This window comes from Arachis ipaensis, chromosome B6 (genome assembly GCF_059453495.1).
Source record: "Arachis ipaensis isolate K30076 ecotype BB chromosome B6, ASM5945349v1, whole genome shotgun sequence".
NCBI lineage: Eukaryota > Viridiplantae > Streptophyta > Magnoliopsida > Fabales > Fabaceae > Arachis > Arachis ipaensis.
Window position 1 is genome coordinate 27,358,130 of NC_142441.1, and position 19,147 is coordinate 27,377,276.

General features: G+C 35.9%; 1 protein-coding gene across 1 annotated transcript in view; it reads right to left on the reverse strand.

Annotated features, from left to right (window-relative positions):
- Positions 1-446: 446 nt before the first annotated feature.
- The window catches only part of LOC107648036 (uncharacterized), a 28,756-nt gene continuing 10,055 nt past the window's right edge, over positions 447-19,147 (reverse strand). The window contains exons 2-6 of the mRNA XM_016352064.3: positions 12,746-13,066; positions 12,112-12,198; positions 11,412-11,555; positions 684-774; positions 447-577 (exon numbers count right to left, since the gene is read on the reverse strand). Coding sequence (XP_016207550.3) covers positions 447-577; positions 684-774; positions 11,412-11,555; positions 12,112-12,198; positions 12,746-13,066 — 774 coding nt within the window. The remainder of the gene's footprint in view (positions 578-683; positions 775-11,411; positions 11,556-12,111; positions 12,199-12,745; positions 13,067-19,147) is intronic.

Genomic DNA, 19,147 nt, shown 5'->3' on the forward strand with positions numbered 1-19,147 from the left:
GGGTTTATTAGTCCGCCAGCTTTGCTTATATAGACTCCCCTTCAGCCTTCAACTTTGAAATTTCATGCTGAGCAATCCGGTACTTCCCATCCAAAGTTTGGCACTGGGCCAAGACTGACTCCACTTTCCTCCTGATGGCAGCAACTCGGAGAAGATTTGGGTATGCCCATTTGGTCTGTGCTACCAGGTCTTCATCATGGAAGATATTCTTAGTACCCGGCAGTAGCTGGGAATCAATGAAGGTGCCTGCATCGAAGTGCTTTTTCCATGACGGAGAGAAGCTTCCCCAGGTTGGACCTAGGCTTCCTATTCTTAGGATTGGAGATTTCCAATATATTGTCCTCCTCCTCCCAAGCTCCCGTATTATTCCCAACCAGAGCTCCCTGGTCCCGGTCCACCTCGCCGGTAGTGCTACGCCCAGGCTAGGGCTTGGGTTGGGGCACATGCTAGATCTCTAGCTCTCCGAGCTGGGGGATCTCCTTCCAGGCTTCAGAAGAATCGGGGGCATCATCATCTTCATCAGGAAAAAAGTGGGTCATCAAGAGACTCAGAGTATTGTTCCCACTTGTCATCTCAACTGCAAAGAAAAATCAAAAGCTAAGTTACAAATTTGTCAAGAAAATCGAAGTAAACAAGTCGAGAAAATGGAAGAATATTAACGGGATTGAATACCCTACACTTACCTAAGCAATCTCGGCCAGTGTCCCATTCACCCATCAGAAGATGAGGATTAAGGATATTAGAGCCAAACACGACCAACAGAACGTCAACAATCTGCTAGTTTTGCCGACCAATGTGCTCGTAAGTCACTTCGATTAAGTAGTCGGAGTCGGCGCCAAAGCTCCAGTAGGTTGGGATACGCCTCTCCCCCTCAAGGGTGAGCTAAAAAGGGCTGGGTGATGATCTCAAGATGGCCTCACTTTGTTGAAAGTTTCTTTAAAACGATGGAAGAAATCTTCAAAGAGGCCGAAGATCCTCCGATTTTGCACAGCTCGAAAAGAGAGGTACCCCTTTGATGTAAGATTTTTTGTCGGTAAAGAATTTCACAAGAAATAGTTGCGTTTCAAGTATAGTTATAAACTAACAATGAATCCTCACATCAAAGTTTAATATGGTTGTCACTAGTTCAACCTCAATAAAATAACTGAGAGTATTAATCCCGGGTCGTTCTCCCTAAGAATTATAATGAAGTGCTTTATTATTGGCTATGAAGGAATGTTTTGGGGTTTTTGAAATAAGGAACAAGAAATGTAAATTGCAAAAGAAATAAACTAACAACTAAGAAAGCTCTTGGCAAGGAATGAGAACTAGAAGTCCTATCCTTATTATCATCATCAATTGTGACAAGAATTGTCCATTGCTCCCACTTAGTTAACCTCTAACTATGAAGGAAAGTCAAGTGGATGGAATCAACTTGAGTCCACAAGTCCTAGTCAAATCCTAAGGAAAGAATAGCTTTAGTGGCATTCAAATCAACTAGCAACTTCCAATTATCAATCAACAAGAGACTTTGATAACTCAAGAGTCTCCAATTACTCAATCTAAGCCAAGAGGAGAAAAATCTAACTCATGACTAAAAGAAACATTTCATCAAACACCTAGAGGGCAACAAAAGTAAACATCATCAATTGCAAGAATTAAAGGAAGCTATAACTAATCAAAGCAAGAAATCGACAATAGAAATTAAAGCAAACATCAAAAGACATGGAAATCATAAATTGCATTAAAAGAAAATGGAAATCAACAAGAGAGTTCATAAACTAAAATTGACAAAATAAAAGCATTAACAAGAGAAGTAAACTACTATAACAAATAAAGGTAAAAAGAAAATTAAATTGAAGGAGAAAGAGATCTAGATCTAAAAGGAAGAAAACTAAGAACCCTAATCTAGAGAGAGGAGAGAGCTTCTCTCTCTAGAATTATACATTTAAACTAAACTAAAGTGTATGAATGGTGATCCCTCTCCCCCCATTTGACCCCTCTTGAATTTTGCATGTAATAGCCTTAGAAATGAGTTGGATTTGGGCCTGGGAAGCTCAGAAATCGCCCCCAGTGTTTTCACTTTAATGAGGTCACGGTGAGCTGCGACGCGTACGCATGGGCCACGCGTACGCGTCGTCTGGCATTCTGCATCTCACGCGTATGCATCATGTCACGCGTACGCGTTGCCTAGACAACCTCATTTTCACGTGTGCGCGTCTGTCACGCGCGTCGATGTATGCACTCCAAATCCTTGATTTTCCATGAATTCTCCACTTTGCATGCTTTTCTCTTCACTCCGTTGATCCATTCCTAGCCTTTTCAACCTGAATTCACTAACAAACACATCAAGACATCTAATGGAATCAAAGGTGAATTAAAATTAGCAAATTAAAGGCCTAAAAAGTATGTTTTTAACCATTAAGCACAATTAGGAGAAAGTCATGAAATCATGCTATCTCATTGAATAAATGTGAGAAAAGTTAGTAAAATTTCCCTAAATTAAGCACAAGATAAACCCTAAAAATGGGGTTTATCACCCTTCTTGTGCTTGCCCTCTGGTGCACGAAATCGTGATTGTTCATTCCTTGGTAACGGCGCCAAAAACTTAATACGCACGTTCATAATCTTAATTCTTTTTCACAACTTCGCACAACTAACCAGCAAGTGCACTGGGTCGTCCAAGTAATAAACCTTACGTGAGTAAGGGTCGATCCCACGGAGATTGTCGGCTTGAAGTAAGCTATGGTCATCTTGCAAATCTCAGTCAGGCGGATTCAAATGGTTATGGTGAATTGATAGTTAAAATATAATTTAAAATATAAAATAGGATAGAGATACTTATGCAATTCATTGGTGAGAGTTTCAGATAAGCGTATGGAGATACTTTTGTTCCTTCTGAACCTCTGCTTTTCTACTGCTTTCATCCAATCACTCATACTCCTTTCCATGGCAAGCTGTATGTTGGGCATCACCGTTGTCAATGGCTACATTCCGTCCTCTCAGTGAAATGGTCCAAATGTGCTATCACCGCATGGCTAATCATCTGTCGGTTCTCGATCATGCTGGAATAGGATCCAGTGATCCTTTTGCGTCTGTCACTACGCCCAGCACTCGCGAGTTTGAAGCTCGTCACAGCCATCCCTTCCCAGATCCTACTCGGAATACCACAGACAAGGTTTAGACTTTTCGGATCTCAAGAATGGCCGCCAATAATTCTAGCCTATACCACGAAGACTCTGATCGTAAATCAGGAGGCTAAGAGATATGCATTCAAGCTTGCTTTCATGTAGAACGGAAGTGTTTGTCAAGCACGCGTTCATAAGTGAGAATGGTGATGAGCATCACATAATCATCACATTCATCATGTTCTTGTGTGCGAATGAATATCTTAGAGAAGAAATAGGCTTGAGTTGAATAGAAAAACAATAGTACTTTGCATTAATTCATGAGGAACAGCAGAGCTCCACACCTTAATCTATGGTGTGTAGAAACTCTACCGTTGAAAATACATAAGAACAAGGTCTAAGCATGGCCAAATGGCCAGCCTCCCCAAATGGCATATGAATTCAAAAATAGGGAAAAAGACCGATCCATGATCAAGGATGATCAAAACATTATAAAATAAATCACTAAAAGTAGTTTTTATACTAAACTAGTAGCTAGGGTTACATAAGATAAGTAAATGATGTAGAAATCTACTTCCGGGCCTACTTGGTGTGTGCTTGGGCTGAGCATTGAGCTTTTATATGTAGAGACTCTTTTTGGAGGTAAACGCCATGTTGTAGCCTGTTTCTGGCGTTTAACTACAGAATAGGGCAGAAAGTTGGCATTTGAACACCAGTTTGCATCGTCAAAACTCGGGCAAAGTATAGACTATTATATATTTCTGGAAAACCCTGGATGTCTACTTTCTAACGCAATTGAGAGCGCGCCAATTGGATTTTTGTAGCTCTAGAAAATCCACTTTGAGTGCAGGGAGATCAGAATCCAACAGCATCTGCAGTCCTTCTTCAGCCTCTGATCAGATTTTTGCTCAAGTCCCTCAATTTCAGCCAGAAATTACCTGAAATCATAGAAAAACACACAAACTCATAGTAAAGTCCAGAAATGTGACTTTTATTTAAAAACTAATAAAATTATATTAAAAACTAACTAAATCATACTAAAAACTATGTAAAAACAATGCCAAAAAGCGTATAAATTATCCGCTCATCACCCTCTCAAGAAGGATTTGTAAGTAGAAAAAAAATGAAGACTTCGACAATAGTTGAGAATTTCAGGTACTCGCAAACCATCTCAAAGCACCGATAGCAGTCCAACTAATCGGGTGAAGTTGTGAGGAGGCAACATCACATCTATTTAAAAGTGCTTGGACAAAAGGGAAAAAAGAAAGCCGGACGCCCAGAACAGAAAACATGGGCTTGTACACCCACATCCAGTCGGGGATGCGGGGGTCATCAAGGTTAAGGTGGCAGATGCGGTCCTGGGGTACGGTACTAAAAGCTCGTAGTCCCTCTTCTCAGGACCGCCGCCGCATATTGCTCCTGTGTTGCAGAGCTCCTGCAGTTCTTCCACAGTCACTCTGGAGGCAATATTCATCACGTCACAGGTACACCATACGTAACGATTCATGGGCCTAGGCGAAAGGGAAGTCATCCCATGGGGTCACATTGCCATACCTACAGAAGGGGCAGCACTTAAGTCATTCTACACTAAACCACCCTAGCCTAATCTACAGAAAAGACACCTATGGCACCCCCTAAAAGCTACCTAGCAAATACCAATTTGATCCAAAAAGCAACCACAACAAGAAAACCAGGACAGCAATGGCATAGAGTAAACAAAATGACACAAACAAATTATCACTTACTAGTGTTTGTGGCAAAGAAAGGTGTTGAAAGCAAGCAATAGTAAGTCTCCCGGAGCAAAATTCACAAGCAATGATAGAGATAATAGTTGCAAAAGGATGGTGAAAAAGTAAATAATGGTGGCTGTTACAGAGGAAAAGAGAGATGAAAGGAAATGGTAACTGCAATCATAACTGTAGAAGAAGAATCGCAAAAGTTCAAGGGCAAAATCAACTTTTTTGCACACTTTTAAATCACATTTAAAAGCAATTAATGCCCCGGGTGCCATAATCGAAGCGACGCCCTAGAAACAGGTGTTGAGGGCAACCCCCATGCGCGAGGAAAGCACTAGAAGCCTAGACCCTCGCCGACTAGCCTGTATTAGGCAGAGACTACCCTCACAAGAACACGAGCAGGCGAATGCGTTGATCGTGAGTCTCACGCCTTGACGCATTGGGGCTAGTATTCTGGCCCAACCCAATAAAAATGGGGGTTCACTAAGCAGACACGCGCTCCTTCCATACGGCCAGATGCCCTCCACATGATTCAATCTTCTCTAGGAAGATCTCGATAGCTGGTGGAAGCTTCTAAAAGGCTGGGCCCTAACAGAAGGGGCCAACCCAAACGAATGGAGATAAGGGAGAGGGACCTACCCCTCTCTCCAGGTACGTTATCATTATCAAAAATCTAGCTGCTTCATCGTACGGATGCTAACTTAAGCATCAAAGTGTCCTTACTGGTAGCTCTACCTGCTGACCAACCGATGACCCTTTGATGCAGCTCCTCACTTCAGAACTCATGTTCAGGTCCCGATTCTTATTCCAGTATCTCGCAACTAATCGACTCAGCAAACTACCAAACAGTTTCATAATTTTTTTTCTACATTTCGTTTTCTATTTCTTCCGTATAACAATCTATGTAAAGAATAAGTTATATAATAGAAGTTACTAAAAATATCATTAAATTAACATCTATAATTACATACATATAACACTTATATTTATATATATTACATATAATAATTCTCAATTTCATCCAACATATTAGTTGCAAAGTGTATAGCAATATTATTTTAACATCAATAATTTTATGCATATAACATTCATAATTTATATTTATAATATCTACAATTTTATATTCATAATATCTATAATTTCATACATATATTGTCTATAATTAATAAATTTTTATAATTAATATTACCAAATTTTAAATTAGGTATCTTATTGTATATTTCAAATCTCACATGTGCACCAATAGATTATATTTTAATTATTTTAATATTTTTATTTGATATTTATATGTATGCTTATTTATTTATTCTAATATGATGGGTTAATAATTATTTTTAAAATTTTGTTTCTTAATTTTTGTTTATATTTTATTTTTTATTTTTTATTTTATAATAATCTATATGTAAAAATATGAATCGTGACAAAAGCTGCTAAAATGTTTTAATTTAACATCCATAATTTTATACATATCACATCTATAATTTTAAATATATAACATCCATAATCAATAAATTGGTATTGATATTGTTATTTATTATTTTATTTTGCAAATCACAAATAAATAATTTTAGATATTTCTGATTTTTAATAAATAGAAACTGATCAAATTTAATATGTTTTCTTTTTTTTATATGTGTTGAGATGGTTTGAGATATTTCTTAAGATCAATTATATAAGAATTTGGAATTTTTATTTGAGAAAAAAGTTGTAGAATTGTAAATATAATATGGGGATCCCTACTCAAATTTTCGAATTAAGAGAATTATGTCCCTCATCTATCATTTTCACAAAAAAAAATTTTATCTTTAAATCTTTATTCGAAGCAATTTCGTAAAAATTTTTGCGTTTCGAAAAATTTTGCCATCGTTAAATGATAGAAGTTTACGAAGCATGAATAAAAGGATGTTTAATGATCTTAAAGGCACTAATCAAAAGGGACCCTCTCACTCTCTTTAGGGTTTCACTCTATCCCTTTCATGAAACTCCATTACACGTAGCCTCATTGCTTGGACACCAAGAATTCAACGGTCCTTCTAAAAAATAACCCCGCTTTCACCGTGGAAGCAAACTCCCTCTTCATCCCGCTTCCGCTGAAGGCCGGCATGCCGAGGTTGTGAAGATTTTGTTGCATATAAACGAAGAAGCTTGCATGGTTAGGGACAAACGTGACAAGATTCCTCTCCATCCACTTCGCTGCCATGAGGGGACACGTGGCGGCCATTGAGGAGCAGGTAAGGACAAGGCCAGAGTTCGTTAAAGAGAGGATTACATGAAATTCATAGCTTCAACTCTACTTCGTTCTTTTCCTGTCTTTATGTGGTATTGTTAATCATAAGCGGGTTTCCACTTAACCATTTATGAAGTAGATAATAACGTTCTTGATGGTGGGTCCCAACATAATGTGGGCCCTTATCATATCTATCAGAAGATTAGGAGTCTGGGGTATTTGTTGATTTATGCATGGGGTAGCTTGCTTTTGATTATTGGGTTCTTTCATATATTAATAAGGTTCATATTTTGGGTGAGATCAAGAAGAACGCCATCGCCAACGAGTTATAACTCAAATGACATATTCTCTCTATATTCATCTAGAAGACGTGAATTCGAGTCTCAATCTTATCTTTAATAAAAAAAAAAGTCCTCCTCCGCTCTCTCTACAACTACCTCTCCTCAAGCTCCAAATACTACAAAAAATGCTCACTCACAGTCATGAGTCATGGTAGCATCTAATTAGGCTACTTATTACGGAAATAAGTAATTCTTTCACCTTTTGTTTGTTAATATTTATGTGCTAACCTAAAACTCATCTTTCTCATCCAATCAAGATAAGAAGCCTGTTTGGTGCTACCAGCATCACAACAAAAATAATCTACAGATGAATTTAAGACAACATAGAAAATAGAATTTGTTAGGCTGCGCCTATTTTTGAGAACAGGACAGGATAAGATACTGAAGGATAAATATACAAATTTTTGTGTTTTTTATATTCTGTTTCGTGATAAATTATAACAAATTATAAAAATTTAATTTATTTTTATTTTTTTATTTAAAAAATTTGAGATGAAAAATATAATAATAAAAAATATCATCATAAAAAATTAATATAAATAATAAAAAAAATAAAAAATAAGTTGTATCCTTTATTAATGTCTCTATATCCTTTCTATTAGAATGGACATAAAATACACTAATTTAGTGTTTCTAGACACATTACCTCTGTTCATATCTTTTCTACCAAACACAATTCTATATTTTTGTATTTCTATAAACAAACGCAGCCTTATAGCGTGTGGTACAAAATAAAGTTTAAGAATAGAGTGCACGTCTCGAGATTAAAGAAAAAGATGGAATAGAATCCGAAAGACCGATGACGATATTAGTTACATATCACTTTTGCCTAGAAAAATGTTAAGCTGTGACGAAATAAATAAACAGAAAATTAAAGGAAAATACGAGTAACGTTTGAGAAATTATAACTGTTGCGTTCCATCCAGTCTAATTTTCAAGCTAAAATTTATTAACAATTAAAAATGTTATTTGTACATTAAAATTAATCATTAAAATTAATTATTAATATATTTGTATATAAATATATGTATAATTTAATTTATTTTCAATATATATTTATATTTTAACATATATTTTATACCAATAACTAATTTTAGTAAGTGATTTTAATGTACACGTAGCATTATTCATTAACAATACATGTATAATTGCACAATAAATTTTGTATATCGTGAAGTGTTTCAAAATATTTGTCTCTCTAGTCTTTAGTAAGAAAACTAATACATCAAATATGTGTTAATTATTCATGTTTATTTCTATTTATAATTTCACATATTTAATTTCTTTTCTTATAAACTTGTAAATATAATATAATTATTATTTTTAATATTTTTTATAAATTTAATAAAAATAATATCCTAATGGTACGTTATCTCTATTGCCTGCACAAAGCATTTATGTACACTTGTCATTTGGAGTCGAAATAGGTTAAACAACCTGTCAAGGGCTTACATATGTTATAAAATAGATTGAACGATTGTAAAAGTCAAAATTTATTAATAAATTATGCTTAAGTTTACAAATTAGTTTTATAAACCTGTTTAGTGTCATAATGTCTGTATCGATTAAAACCTAAATAAATATATAAATAATTTTTTATGATTAAAAAGTTATTAAATATTTAAATTTATTATAAATATTTTTGTATATTTTAAATATTCTTTTAAACATTAAATTTGTTAAATAAAAAATACTAAATGACTAATAAAATTTATTGTTTTTAATCTGTAATTAACCATTAATGATGACCAAAAATAATAAATTTTGATAATCTTTAAACATTTCTTTTATTATATTTTTTATTAAAAATAAATTTTAAATAATATTTTTTTATTTTTATAAAAAAATTATCAGATTTTTTAGCAAATATTAAGTCACATCAAATTTAATACCGATCTTATTTATTATTTAAAAATAAACCTATAACAAATTACAAACTAAACTCAACCTTCTAATTAATTATTTTATAGGTCTCACTTATTACGGATGAAGGTTACCTATTTTTATCCTGCCTGTTATGTTTTAAGTAAAGAGTAGTGAGTAATTTTGACCGTAAACCATACTCCTTTATATTCTTCCTCTAAAGAAAATTTTCAACAAATGCATATTAATAAATAAAATACGTTAAAAAATTATCAAAATTTATTATTTTTTATCATTATTTAATCATCAATTTAATCTTTTAGTCTAGTAATTTAATAATATATTTTATTATATATTTTTAAACATTAATAACTGAAGGTTCTCAATGGCCTAGAAAAAAGAAATTGAATCCATGATCACTTTTATACTTAAATGATTTAACCACTTTTACGTATTGACACTGTAAGAAAATAAGCTTTCTGCTACGCTTTTAAAGCGTGCCGAAAAGTGCAAAAAAAAAATGTGCCGATAGTTTTTCGCCACATTTTTTGAGTTATCGGCACGCTTTTGAAAGGGTCACATCCGCGAGCGTGCCGGTTGCTCTATCGCCACGCTTTTGTTGATCTATCGGCACGCTTTTTTTGTTGGCACGCTTCCATTTCTTGCCACGCATAAAAAGTGTGGCCATATGTCTTAACCTATAGCTACGCTTGTACCGAAAAGTGCACATATCGCCATGCTTTTGGAAGCGTGCCCAGTGAGGTGATTTTGGCTACACTTCAAAAGTGTGTCGATAGGGAAAGATATGGCTACGCTTTTTCAGCGTGCCGATAGAAGAAGATATGGCTACGAGAAGATATGACTACGATTAAAAAGCGTGTCAATAGCCAAAAATATGACTATAAGTTGGATCAAAATACTTATGGCTATACTTGCCTATAAATCTTTCTAATTAAATATTACAAAATTAATATATAATTTTAAGTCATAGTTTAAATGACTAAGGCCTAGTTTGGGTAAATGACTTAAATAAGTTCTTTTGGAAAAAGAGTTTAAAGCATAAGGACTTTTATTAATAGTAGCTTATAAATAAGTTATTTTGTGTTTGGATTTTTAGTTATAAAAGTACTTATTTTAAAGTTGTAGCGTTTGAATAAATAACTCAAAAAATACATTTTTTTTACACAAGAGAATGAATATTAAAATAAGGGATAACGATGATAAAAAATACTTTCCAATATTAAATGTTGATTTTACATAACCTAATCACTAATATTGTGTATGATATGGTAGGTGAAAATAAAAAATAAATATAAAATGTGTGTCAATGTATATTTTGTTGCTGTTTTTTTATTTTTTTATACTCCTATTAGAACTCCCTTCTCTTTTATTGAGGTCAAGAACTTGCTATAATTAACTATGAAAATAATAGCAAGCTATAAAATCACATGTAAAAAAAATAAAATTAAAACTGAAATTTCATACCACAATTAAATACAAATTTAATAATAAAAATAGAATGATAAAATGATAAAAAAAAACCAAAAAAAATTATATGCAATAAATTATTCGGATGGAATATTGTCTGATAATGGTGGTGGAAGATCAATACTTTTAGCAAATGAATCATTACGTGAAAATGGTGATGGATGACCCTCACTTGCAGCCGATGGAACATTGCGTAAGAATGATGGTGGAAGGCCAATACTTCTAGCAAACCTTACGTGAAAATGGTGGTGGAGGGAAAGTAGATTTTTTTGTTTTGAAGTTAAATTTTTTTAAGTAAGTGGTAGAATGACTTATCCAGAAGTAGAGAAGTCATATATTTCTACTTTTTCAAAAAGTTATGAATTAACTTTTCGGGAAGTTAAAAATTTTTTTTAAAGTAGTGCCAAACACACATACGGTGACTTTTCATAATCCAAAAGTCAAAAAAGGTAGCTTCTGCTACTTCCCAAACGGGCTCTAATTTAAACAATAAAATTTTTTTATATAATTTTAAATTAACCAATCCAACATACATAAACTTTTATCATATTTGTTAACAAAAAAATAAAATTTATTATTTGAAAAATATAACATACGCATCATTAAAGTTGCAATAAAAGAAAAAGTCAAAATTTGTTATTTGAAGAACAAGAAAACTGTTCTTGTGGGAAGACCAAAGAAGCTTTGGCTCATTTACACCTTTCACAAGTTCTGATATTAATGACTCCACACCTTCCTCATCAATGACCAAAACCACTATTTCAGCTCCCTCCTTAGCTAAAGCTTGATCCTCCTAGAATATAAAATAAATAAAATCAGATTATGCATTCAAAGAACAACTTCTGCTCCACTAATAAAAGAAATTCTCTTTATAAGTCATTATCAATTAATGGCATGTGCCAGAGTTACTTAAGAGTTAGCATTATAACATAAAGCTTAATCTCAAGTGTCATTTCTTTACCACCTACGTTGCTCAACTAGTATATGCCATGGGAACTACCAAAATTCTAGTATTTTTCGGCAATTTATTTCTGTTGAAACTTTGTTAGAGAAATACTGACAGAACGTGTGGTTAGAAGAATGTTTTTACATTCCTAGGAATTTTACACCAAAAATCTTATATCAGAATGATCTTACAATATAAGATTCCCAAGAATATGAAAGCTTTTCATGAACCACACACCTCTTGACAGTTGACAGAAATGGTTTTATTGTAAATGGGTAGGGGTAAATTCAATATATTATAGTCTGTAAACTCATATTATTCATGTTTCGCACACGTTTAGAAAAAGAAAAATACTCAATGAAGATGGTTCAAATGAATTATAATTGCAGGGATAATTCCTGACCTCAAGAGCTTTTTCTTCATCGTACATAAATTTCGGAAGTTTCTTTATGATTTCTGTACTGTCAGCTGCAGCCAGTGTCCTGCTTATCTGGACAGTTCATAAAACACAAGCCAAAGATAAATATTTATATGCCTCTAAACTCATTACACAATCATTTTTAAGTTAAAAACATCATATAAAATACTACTCAACAGCAATTCATAAAAGAAGGTTCATGTAAAAACACATATATGACCACTGCTATCAAGTAAATGGAGTGTGTTTTTGTGTGTGTGTGTATATATACAAGTGGAAAAATAATATGAAAAAGAAGTAGAAGCAGTTTTATGACATCGAAGGGAGTCAACATATAGAGTCAATTCGGTATAAATGTGCTGATAGAAAACGAAGAAATCACACTGAATTTGATGTAGGTATAGTTAAGTTGCTGGGATCACATCTGATTCGAGTAATACATAAATTGGATTAAAGTAAAAGGGACTGCAGTGTGTTCTTTTTCCTGACTAAATTTAGCAAAATGTATATATGGATAATGGGGATACTGTTCTTTTTTCCGGTAGTTATAGTGAGAAACTTATAAATGATAAAAAGCTGAGAAAAAGGAACTAAAATTCAAGTAACAAAAGAAAAGTACCAGAGATGCAACGATGGTAGCTCTTCTTTCAAGGAAGAGAGTGAGGTGGCTAACAAAGTTTAAACTTCCAGTTAGCCATTTGCCAGAAGGAACATATAGTTGAGCACCACCCTTATCAGTGAATGACTTGAGATAGCATATAGCATTTTGGAATGCAACTGTGTTCAAAGTTTTTCCATCTCCAACTGCCCCAAATTCCAAGATCAAAACACTGTGAGGCCTAGCATTGTTCCATGCTTTCTGCTCATATGGCCCAAGACTATATTCTTCTCCATTGCTTTCCAGTGCAGTGCTCAATGCTACAAGCAAAAGCACAGCCACCTAAAAAGAAGAGAGCCATAAAACAAAAAGGAGAGTAGAGTTTTAAAGTGCACTCTTAACTTTACTAGAATGCTGGAACTAGAAGGGGCATTATGTCCCCTAAAACAGAGAAAACACTACCAAATTGACAAATTCACAAACAGTATTGAATCATTGCACAACTTTTGAAAAGAAAGAGTATCTGATAAACCACTATTTTATGATTTCTCTTGTGCTCAATTGAGTAGTTTTTATCAAATTTTTACTCACTTATTCATATAATTTTCATGGTTTTACAATTCCTTCTTTATTCTATGATATATGTGAAAACATGTTTCCTAGACCTTAAAAAACTGTTAATATTAATTATCCTTTATTACCATTCGATGTCGTGATTTGTGTGTTAAGTATTTTCAGGTTTTATAGGGCAGGAATGGCTTAGAGAATAGAAAGGAAACATGCAAAAGTGGAAGGAACGCGCGAAAATGAAGTTTTGAAGAAAATGGCAGCGACGCGCACGCATGGACGATGCGGACGCGTGCCTCGCGCAGAATACAAGCGACGCGTACGCGTGATTGACGCGTACGCATGACAAGGAAAATAATATGAATGAAATCCGGGAAGGGGCTCCAGTATATAGAGAGGATCTCACCGTTTAAAAAGTAATCATAGAAACGATGGAACCCACCATTTCTTTATCTATTTCTATTTTATTTACTATGTTTTTTCTCAATTCAATATACTTTCATATGGATAGGTTAAACGCTTTTAAATAAAAAGCAAAAAATGGTGGTCAGGAAGGTTATAGTAGCAAAAGCCATTGAAATTCTTACTCATTCACGCGTACGTGTGACAAGAAAAATCTCCAAATGACGCGCACGCGTGACCTACGCGTACGCGTGACAGACGCTACGTGCAGAAAGTTGCAGAATTCGCCCCCAGCAATTTCTGAGCTCCTTTTCGGCCCAAATCTAAGCCCAGAAACACAGAATAGAGGCTGGAGAATGAGGGAATCAAAGGATTCATCAATCGTTCATTCATTATTGACAATTTTAGGTTTTAGATGTAGTTTTCTAGAGAGAGAGGCTCTTAGATTTTAGGATTAGAATTTTTTCGTTTTCTCAATTCTAGGTTCAATGTTCCTTTAATTTATGTTCTCTTCTACTTTCATTTATTCTAGCATTCTAGTTTATCTATTTTTCCTATTGATCACTTTATGTTGCTATTTGATTTATGAATTCTCATGTTTAATTTGATTTTCTATTTAATATAATTTGAGGTATTTCAGATTTATGATTGCTTTCTTTAATTTATGTTATTGATGCTTTTAATTTAATTTATATTTCTTCTTCCTTTGCTTTGGTTGAGTAATTGGTGACACTTGAGTTATCAAACTCAGTTGTTGATTGAAAATTGGAATTTGCTTATTAATTTGGATCCCTCTAAAGCGAGTCTTTCCATAGGAGTTGACTAGGACTTGAGGAATCCCATTAATTGGTCCACTTGACTTTCCTTTATTTAGTAAGGGTTAACTAAGTGGGAGCAATAAACAATTCTCATCACAATTGATAAGGATAACTAGGATGGAATTTCCAGTTCTTATACTTTGCAATGGTTTTCATGATAATTAATTTACTTTCTTGCCAATTTATTTCCTTGTTCCTTATTTCAAAAAACCCAAAAAGATACTTTTCTCATAACCAATAATAAATCATAGTTCCCTACAATTTCTTGAGAGACGACCCGAGGTTTGAATACTTCGGTTATAAATTTTATTGGGTTTGCTTTAGTGACAAACAAAATTTTGTACGAAAGGATTCTTTGTTGGTTTAGAAGCTATACTTGCAATGAGGATTTATTTGTGAAATTCTTTACTAGCAGAAATCCGTTCCGTCAAAAATGGCGCCGTTGCTGGGAAATTACAATTGTGTGTCTTATTATTGGTTATTGTAAATATTTACTTCTTGCTTGTTTATTTGTTTTTATTTTTGTTTTTAATTTTTATTAGCTATTATGAGTTCTCACCCCTGTCGCTTTGAGTTTGGTTCCAATATTGTTGTTAGGAATGGAAGCTATAACAGGAACATGCATCAAGGTCGAAACAATCAAAAATGGAAGGAGCCACGAGGATTTGATCAACCCTTTCAGCAACAACACCCTCCAAGGTACCATGGACAACGACCATCCTACAATGCATGCCAAGACAATAGTTATGGTGGACCCTTTCATGACAAACCACCTCCACCAAATTACTATGGTCAAGAACCATTCCGAGGTGCGTACCAAGATGATAGATATGGTGGACCCCCTTGTAGTTACCAACAAGTCCCACCCTATGCTTATGAACCACCTCCACAATATACCTTTGAACCACCAAACTCACAAGCCCCTTACTACCAAACACCCCCATATGACCCTAACCCTTATCCACCATTTCCATATGCACCATGTCCATATCCATCGACCCAAGAATCAAAGGATCGTCTCAAGGAAATAGTGGATCAATTTCATGCAACTCTTCATCAATTGGAGCAAGCGATAAATCGATTATCCTCCCAACATTTGGATACTCAAGGAACTCCCAAGGCTTCATGTGGAAAACCTAATGACGAACGTAGCATGAAGGAGACACTAGAAACTCCGGTAGACAGTAAAGAGCATAACTTTGTATTGGAACAAATGGAGGAAGCCGGAATTATCGAAGAAGAAGAATTGGTTGAAGATTTAGGAGACGCTGAACCTCCATGGGAATCAAGAGTTGTGGAGAACTCCGTCCAGAAATTTGCAATTGATGCTGAGGAGGATAGTGCACAACCCCCAAGGCATGTACCTTATGAAAAACTGGACGGAACAGATCAAGAAGCAAGTTTCTTTGATGATGATGAACAGGAATCAAGCTCTCTTAATGAAAAGCTTGCATCCGAAATGGAACTCTTTGAGCTTGAAGAATCTTCTCCAAGTGAGTATGAAGATGATGTGGAGGTAGATTTTTCTCAACCTCCAACTTATGACTTGAGTGATGAGGAAGAAATCGAAGACTTTGATCTAGACCTGGTTGCAGTTGAAGAGGTTTGTAAGGAAGTGGAAGAATTCACAGAAGAGTACAAGGGAGTGGAGCTTGAAAGACCACTGAAAACACCTCTCCCAAGGCCATTACCACCCAATACAAACTTCAAGTGGGTAAAATCCTTAGCCTTTATCTTCACCTTTCCACTTGAATATAGTTTGCTCGAAACCGATGGCCAGCTTAGAGCTCTTTGTGGCTTTAAGAGTAAGAGGGAGATGATTAGTAATAGGAGTTAGCATCCAAGGTTCAATACGGTTCCACGCTCCAAATGTAAGTGCAAGGATTGGTATAGAGCTCGATTGAATGGGTTTCGGAAGATGTTTGGGTGTCTCAGTGGAAATTCGAATTGCGTACCGCCCGGTTGGAACAATGTAGATAAAAGCGAAGACGGGTACAAAAGCAAGGTTTAGGATCCTGGAATTCATTCTGATAATCAACACTCCTGGAGCCTGATCACCTGCTTTAACTTGCTCAAGGGCTTTACGTGCCTGGTTTGGGACCCCAGAGGCTATTGGAATTACAAACGTTGGTGGAGATTTCTGGATGAGTTCAAGCACAAGCCACCATAACAAGGAGCTCACCAAATGTCCAACTTAAGGACTTTAACTAAAAGTGCTAGGTGGAAGACAACCCACCATGGTATGATCGTTCTCTTTCAATCTTAATTTTATTTTGTTTTGTTTGTTTTTAGTTTTATTTTATTTTATTCTCCCTAGTCTCATTAATAACATCCGCATTAGTATCTGCATTTTGCATTCTGATTATATATATATGGCTACACCACGTGTGCGCATGGGCCACGCGGCCTCGATTTCAAATCGGCGTCTCCATCCAACGTCCAGAAAGTTAGGCTGGAATCGTGCGGCTGGTATGCGTAGGCATAAATTGACCCACGCGTGCGCATCCATGACGCGTGCGCGTCCATGATGCGTACGCGTCATTTTCATTTACACACAGCACGCGTGGGCATGCGTGACGCGTACGCGTCGCATGAAAATTTTTGCCCCCTAATTGAAACAGAGAGTTACACCAAAACGATGCTGGATTCGTGCGTTTAGCACAATTTTGGTCGACGCGTACGCGTGTCTCATGCGTACGCGACATTTTCATTATCCCCTGTTTACGCGTTCGCATCCATGACGCGTTCGCGTCGTTTCAATTTTACCTCATCCACGCGCACGCGTATGCGTGGATTTAAATTCACTAACCCCCCTGACGCAAAAACCCTAACCCTCGCGTGCCCATTCCCCCCCTTCCCCAACGTTCCATCTCCACTCTCTCTCCCTCCAAACCTCCATAACCACCGCCACCGTCGCCGCCCCTTGGCCGCACTGCCCTCACTCTCCCCTCTTCCCCCCTTCTCTTCCTCTTCTCCCTCTACCCCCCTCTCTCGCCCCCTGCCCCGTTGCCAACCCCAAAACCCCGCCGCAGCCGACACAGCCCCCGCCGCCACCGTCGACGACCCCCGCTGCTACCGTCGCCCCTCCCCTTCTTCTATTCCTTTCCCCCCTCCTTTCCCCTCTCGAACCCTACTGCCACCAGCCACAGCACTGCCGCTCCACCCCAGCACCGCCGTTGCTGCCACCACCAGCGCCGCCGTACACCCCCTCTCCCTTCATTTCCGTTTCTATCACTATGCCCCCCAGGTTTCACTGCACTCCGATTTCTTTTCCGTTCAAGTTAGTTAGTTTGCATATTTCAATTCTGTTCAATTTAGGTTAATTAGATATGCATGTTTGTAGTGGATTCTAGGTGGTTAGGTAGCTAGGATGTGGTTAGAGGATTCTAGGTCTGATAATTGCTCCGTACCTACTGTTTGAATTTTCTGCTTTTCACTATTGGTTGGCTGTTATTGTTGCTATTTCACTATTTCATGGCTGTTTGATAATGTTCTGCTTCATACCATCAATTCATATAAGCTGCATTCATTCCTGCTGATTCCAAGTATTGCTCTGCATTCACATCATATGCTGCTGTTTTGGTTTACATTCTGCCTTAAATCTATCTTGATTGAGATTTCTGCTCCATACCATTTTACTTGCTGGTTTGATATAACTTGTTTTGAGATTTTTATAAACTGTTATTTCTATTTGACAAGTGCTGCTACTTGCATTATTATGCTGTTTGATTTTCCGGGAACGTTCCTTTTACTGCCAGAATGCTGCCCAATTTTTCACAAAAATGGTTTTACTTAATTGCCATTCATGACTTGCCTTTGGTACTTTTCCGTTGTGCTTTAATTAGTTTAAACCAAAGTCACCTCATGACATGCTAGGCTAGCATTCACTATCTCTTTTGGTTCCCTTCCAACTTCAATTGCATTATTGATGATTCATAATCTTTTTCATGCTTCTTTCATTTTCATGTTTATCATAAATAATCTGCATTATCTGCTTGAATGTGAGTTATTTGTTCTTCAAGTTTGTGCATTTCTGTTAGCTAGGAACCACAATACCATGCCACTAACTTTAACTGCCCTTATTCACTTTTGACTTCATTGACTTTCTAACTTTCCTCTTAGTTTTACACTAACTACTTTCAACCCCTTTCAAGGCATGTTTATTGTTGTTTCCTGACAAACAGGCATTCTGCATCTCATAGTTTTTGGATTGTGATTTTTAATTGAATTCTATGAATTTTATCTTGCATTCAGTCCACTATTCTATCTAATTCAGACTCACTTCATGCTTTGGCTATTATTTCTATTTTGCCCATCTATGCTTATATTGTTTGAATCCTATTTACCTTCCTATTTTTCTGCTTTAAGTTGCTAAATTATACCCTGAATTTTCTATTTTTCAGGATGTCTGACCCAAAAGAAAAGGGAAAGGCTAAGGCCACTACGGATAAAAGGAAACGAGGCCAAACATCTATGGCTCTGATAGATATACTACATGATGATTTCTGACGTGAGAAGAACTTTACTCCGTAGGAAAAAGCAGACCAACTAGTGCCTGCGACTAATCCGATCAAGTTCGCAAATCGCTACTGTGAACTGAAATATGAGGTCTTTAGGACTAAAAGACACCTATATC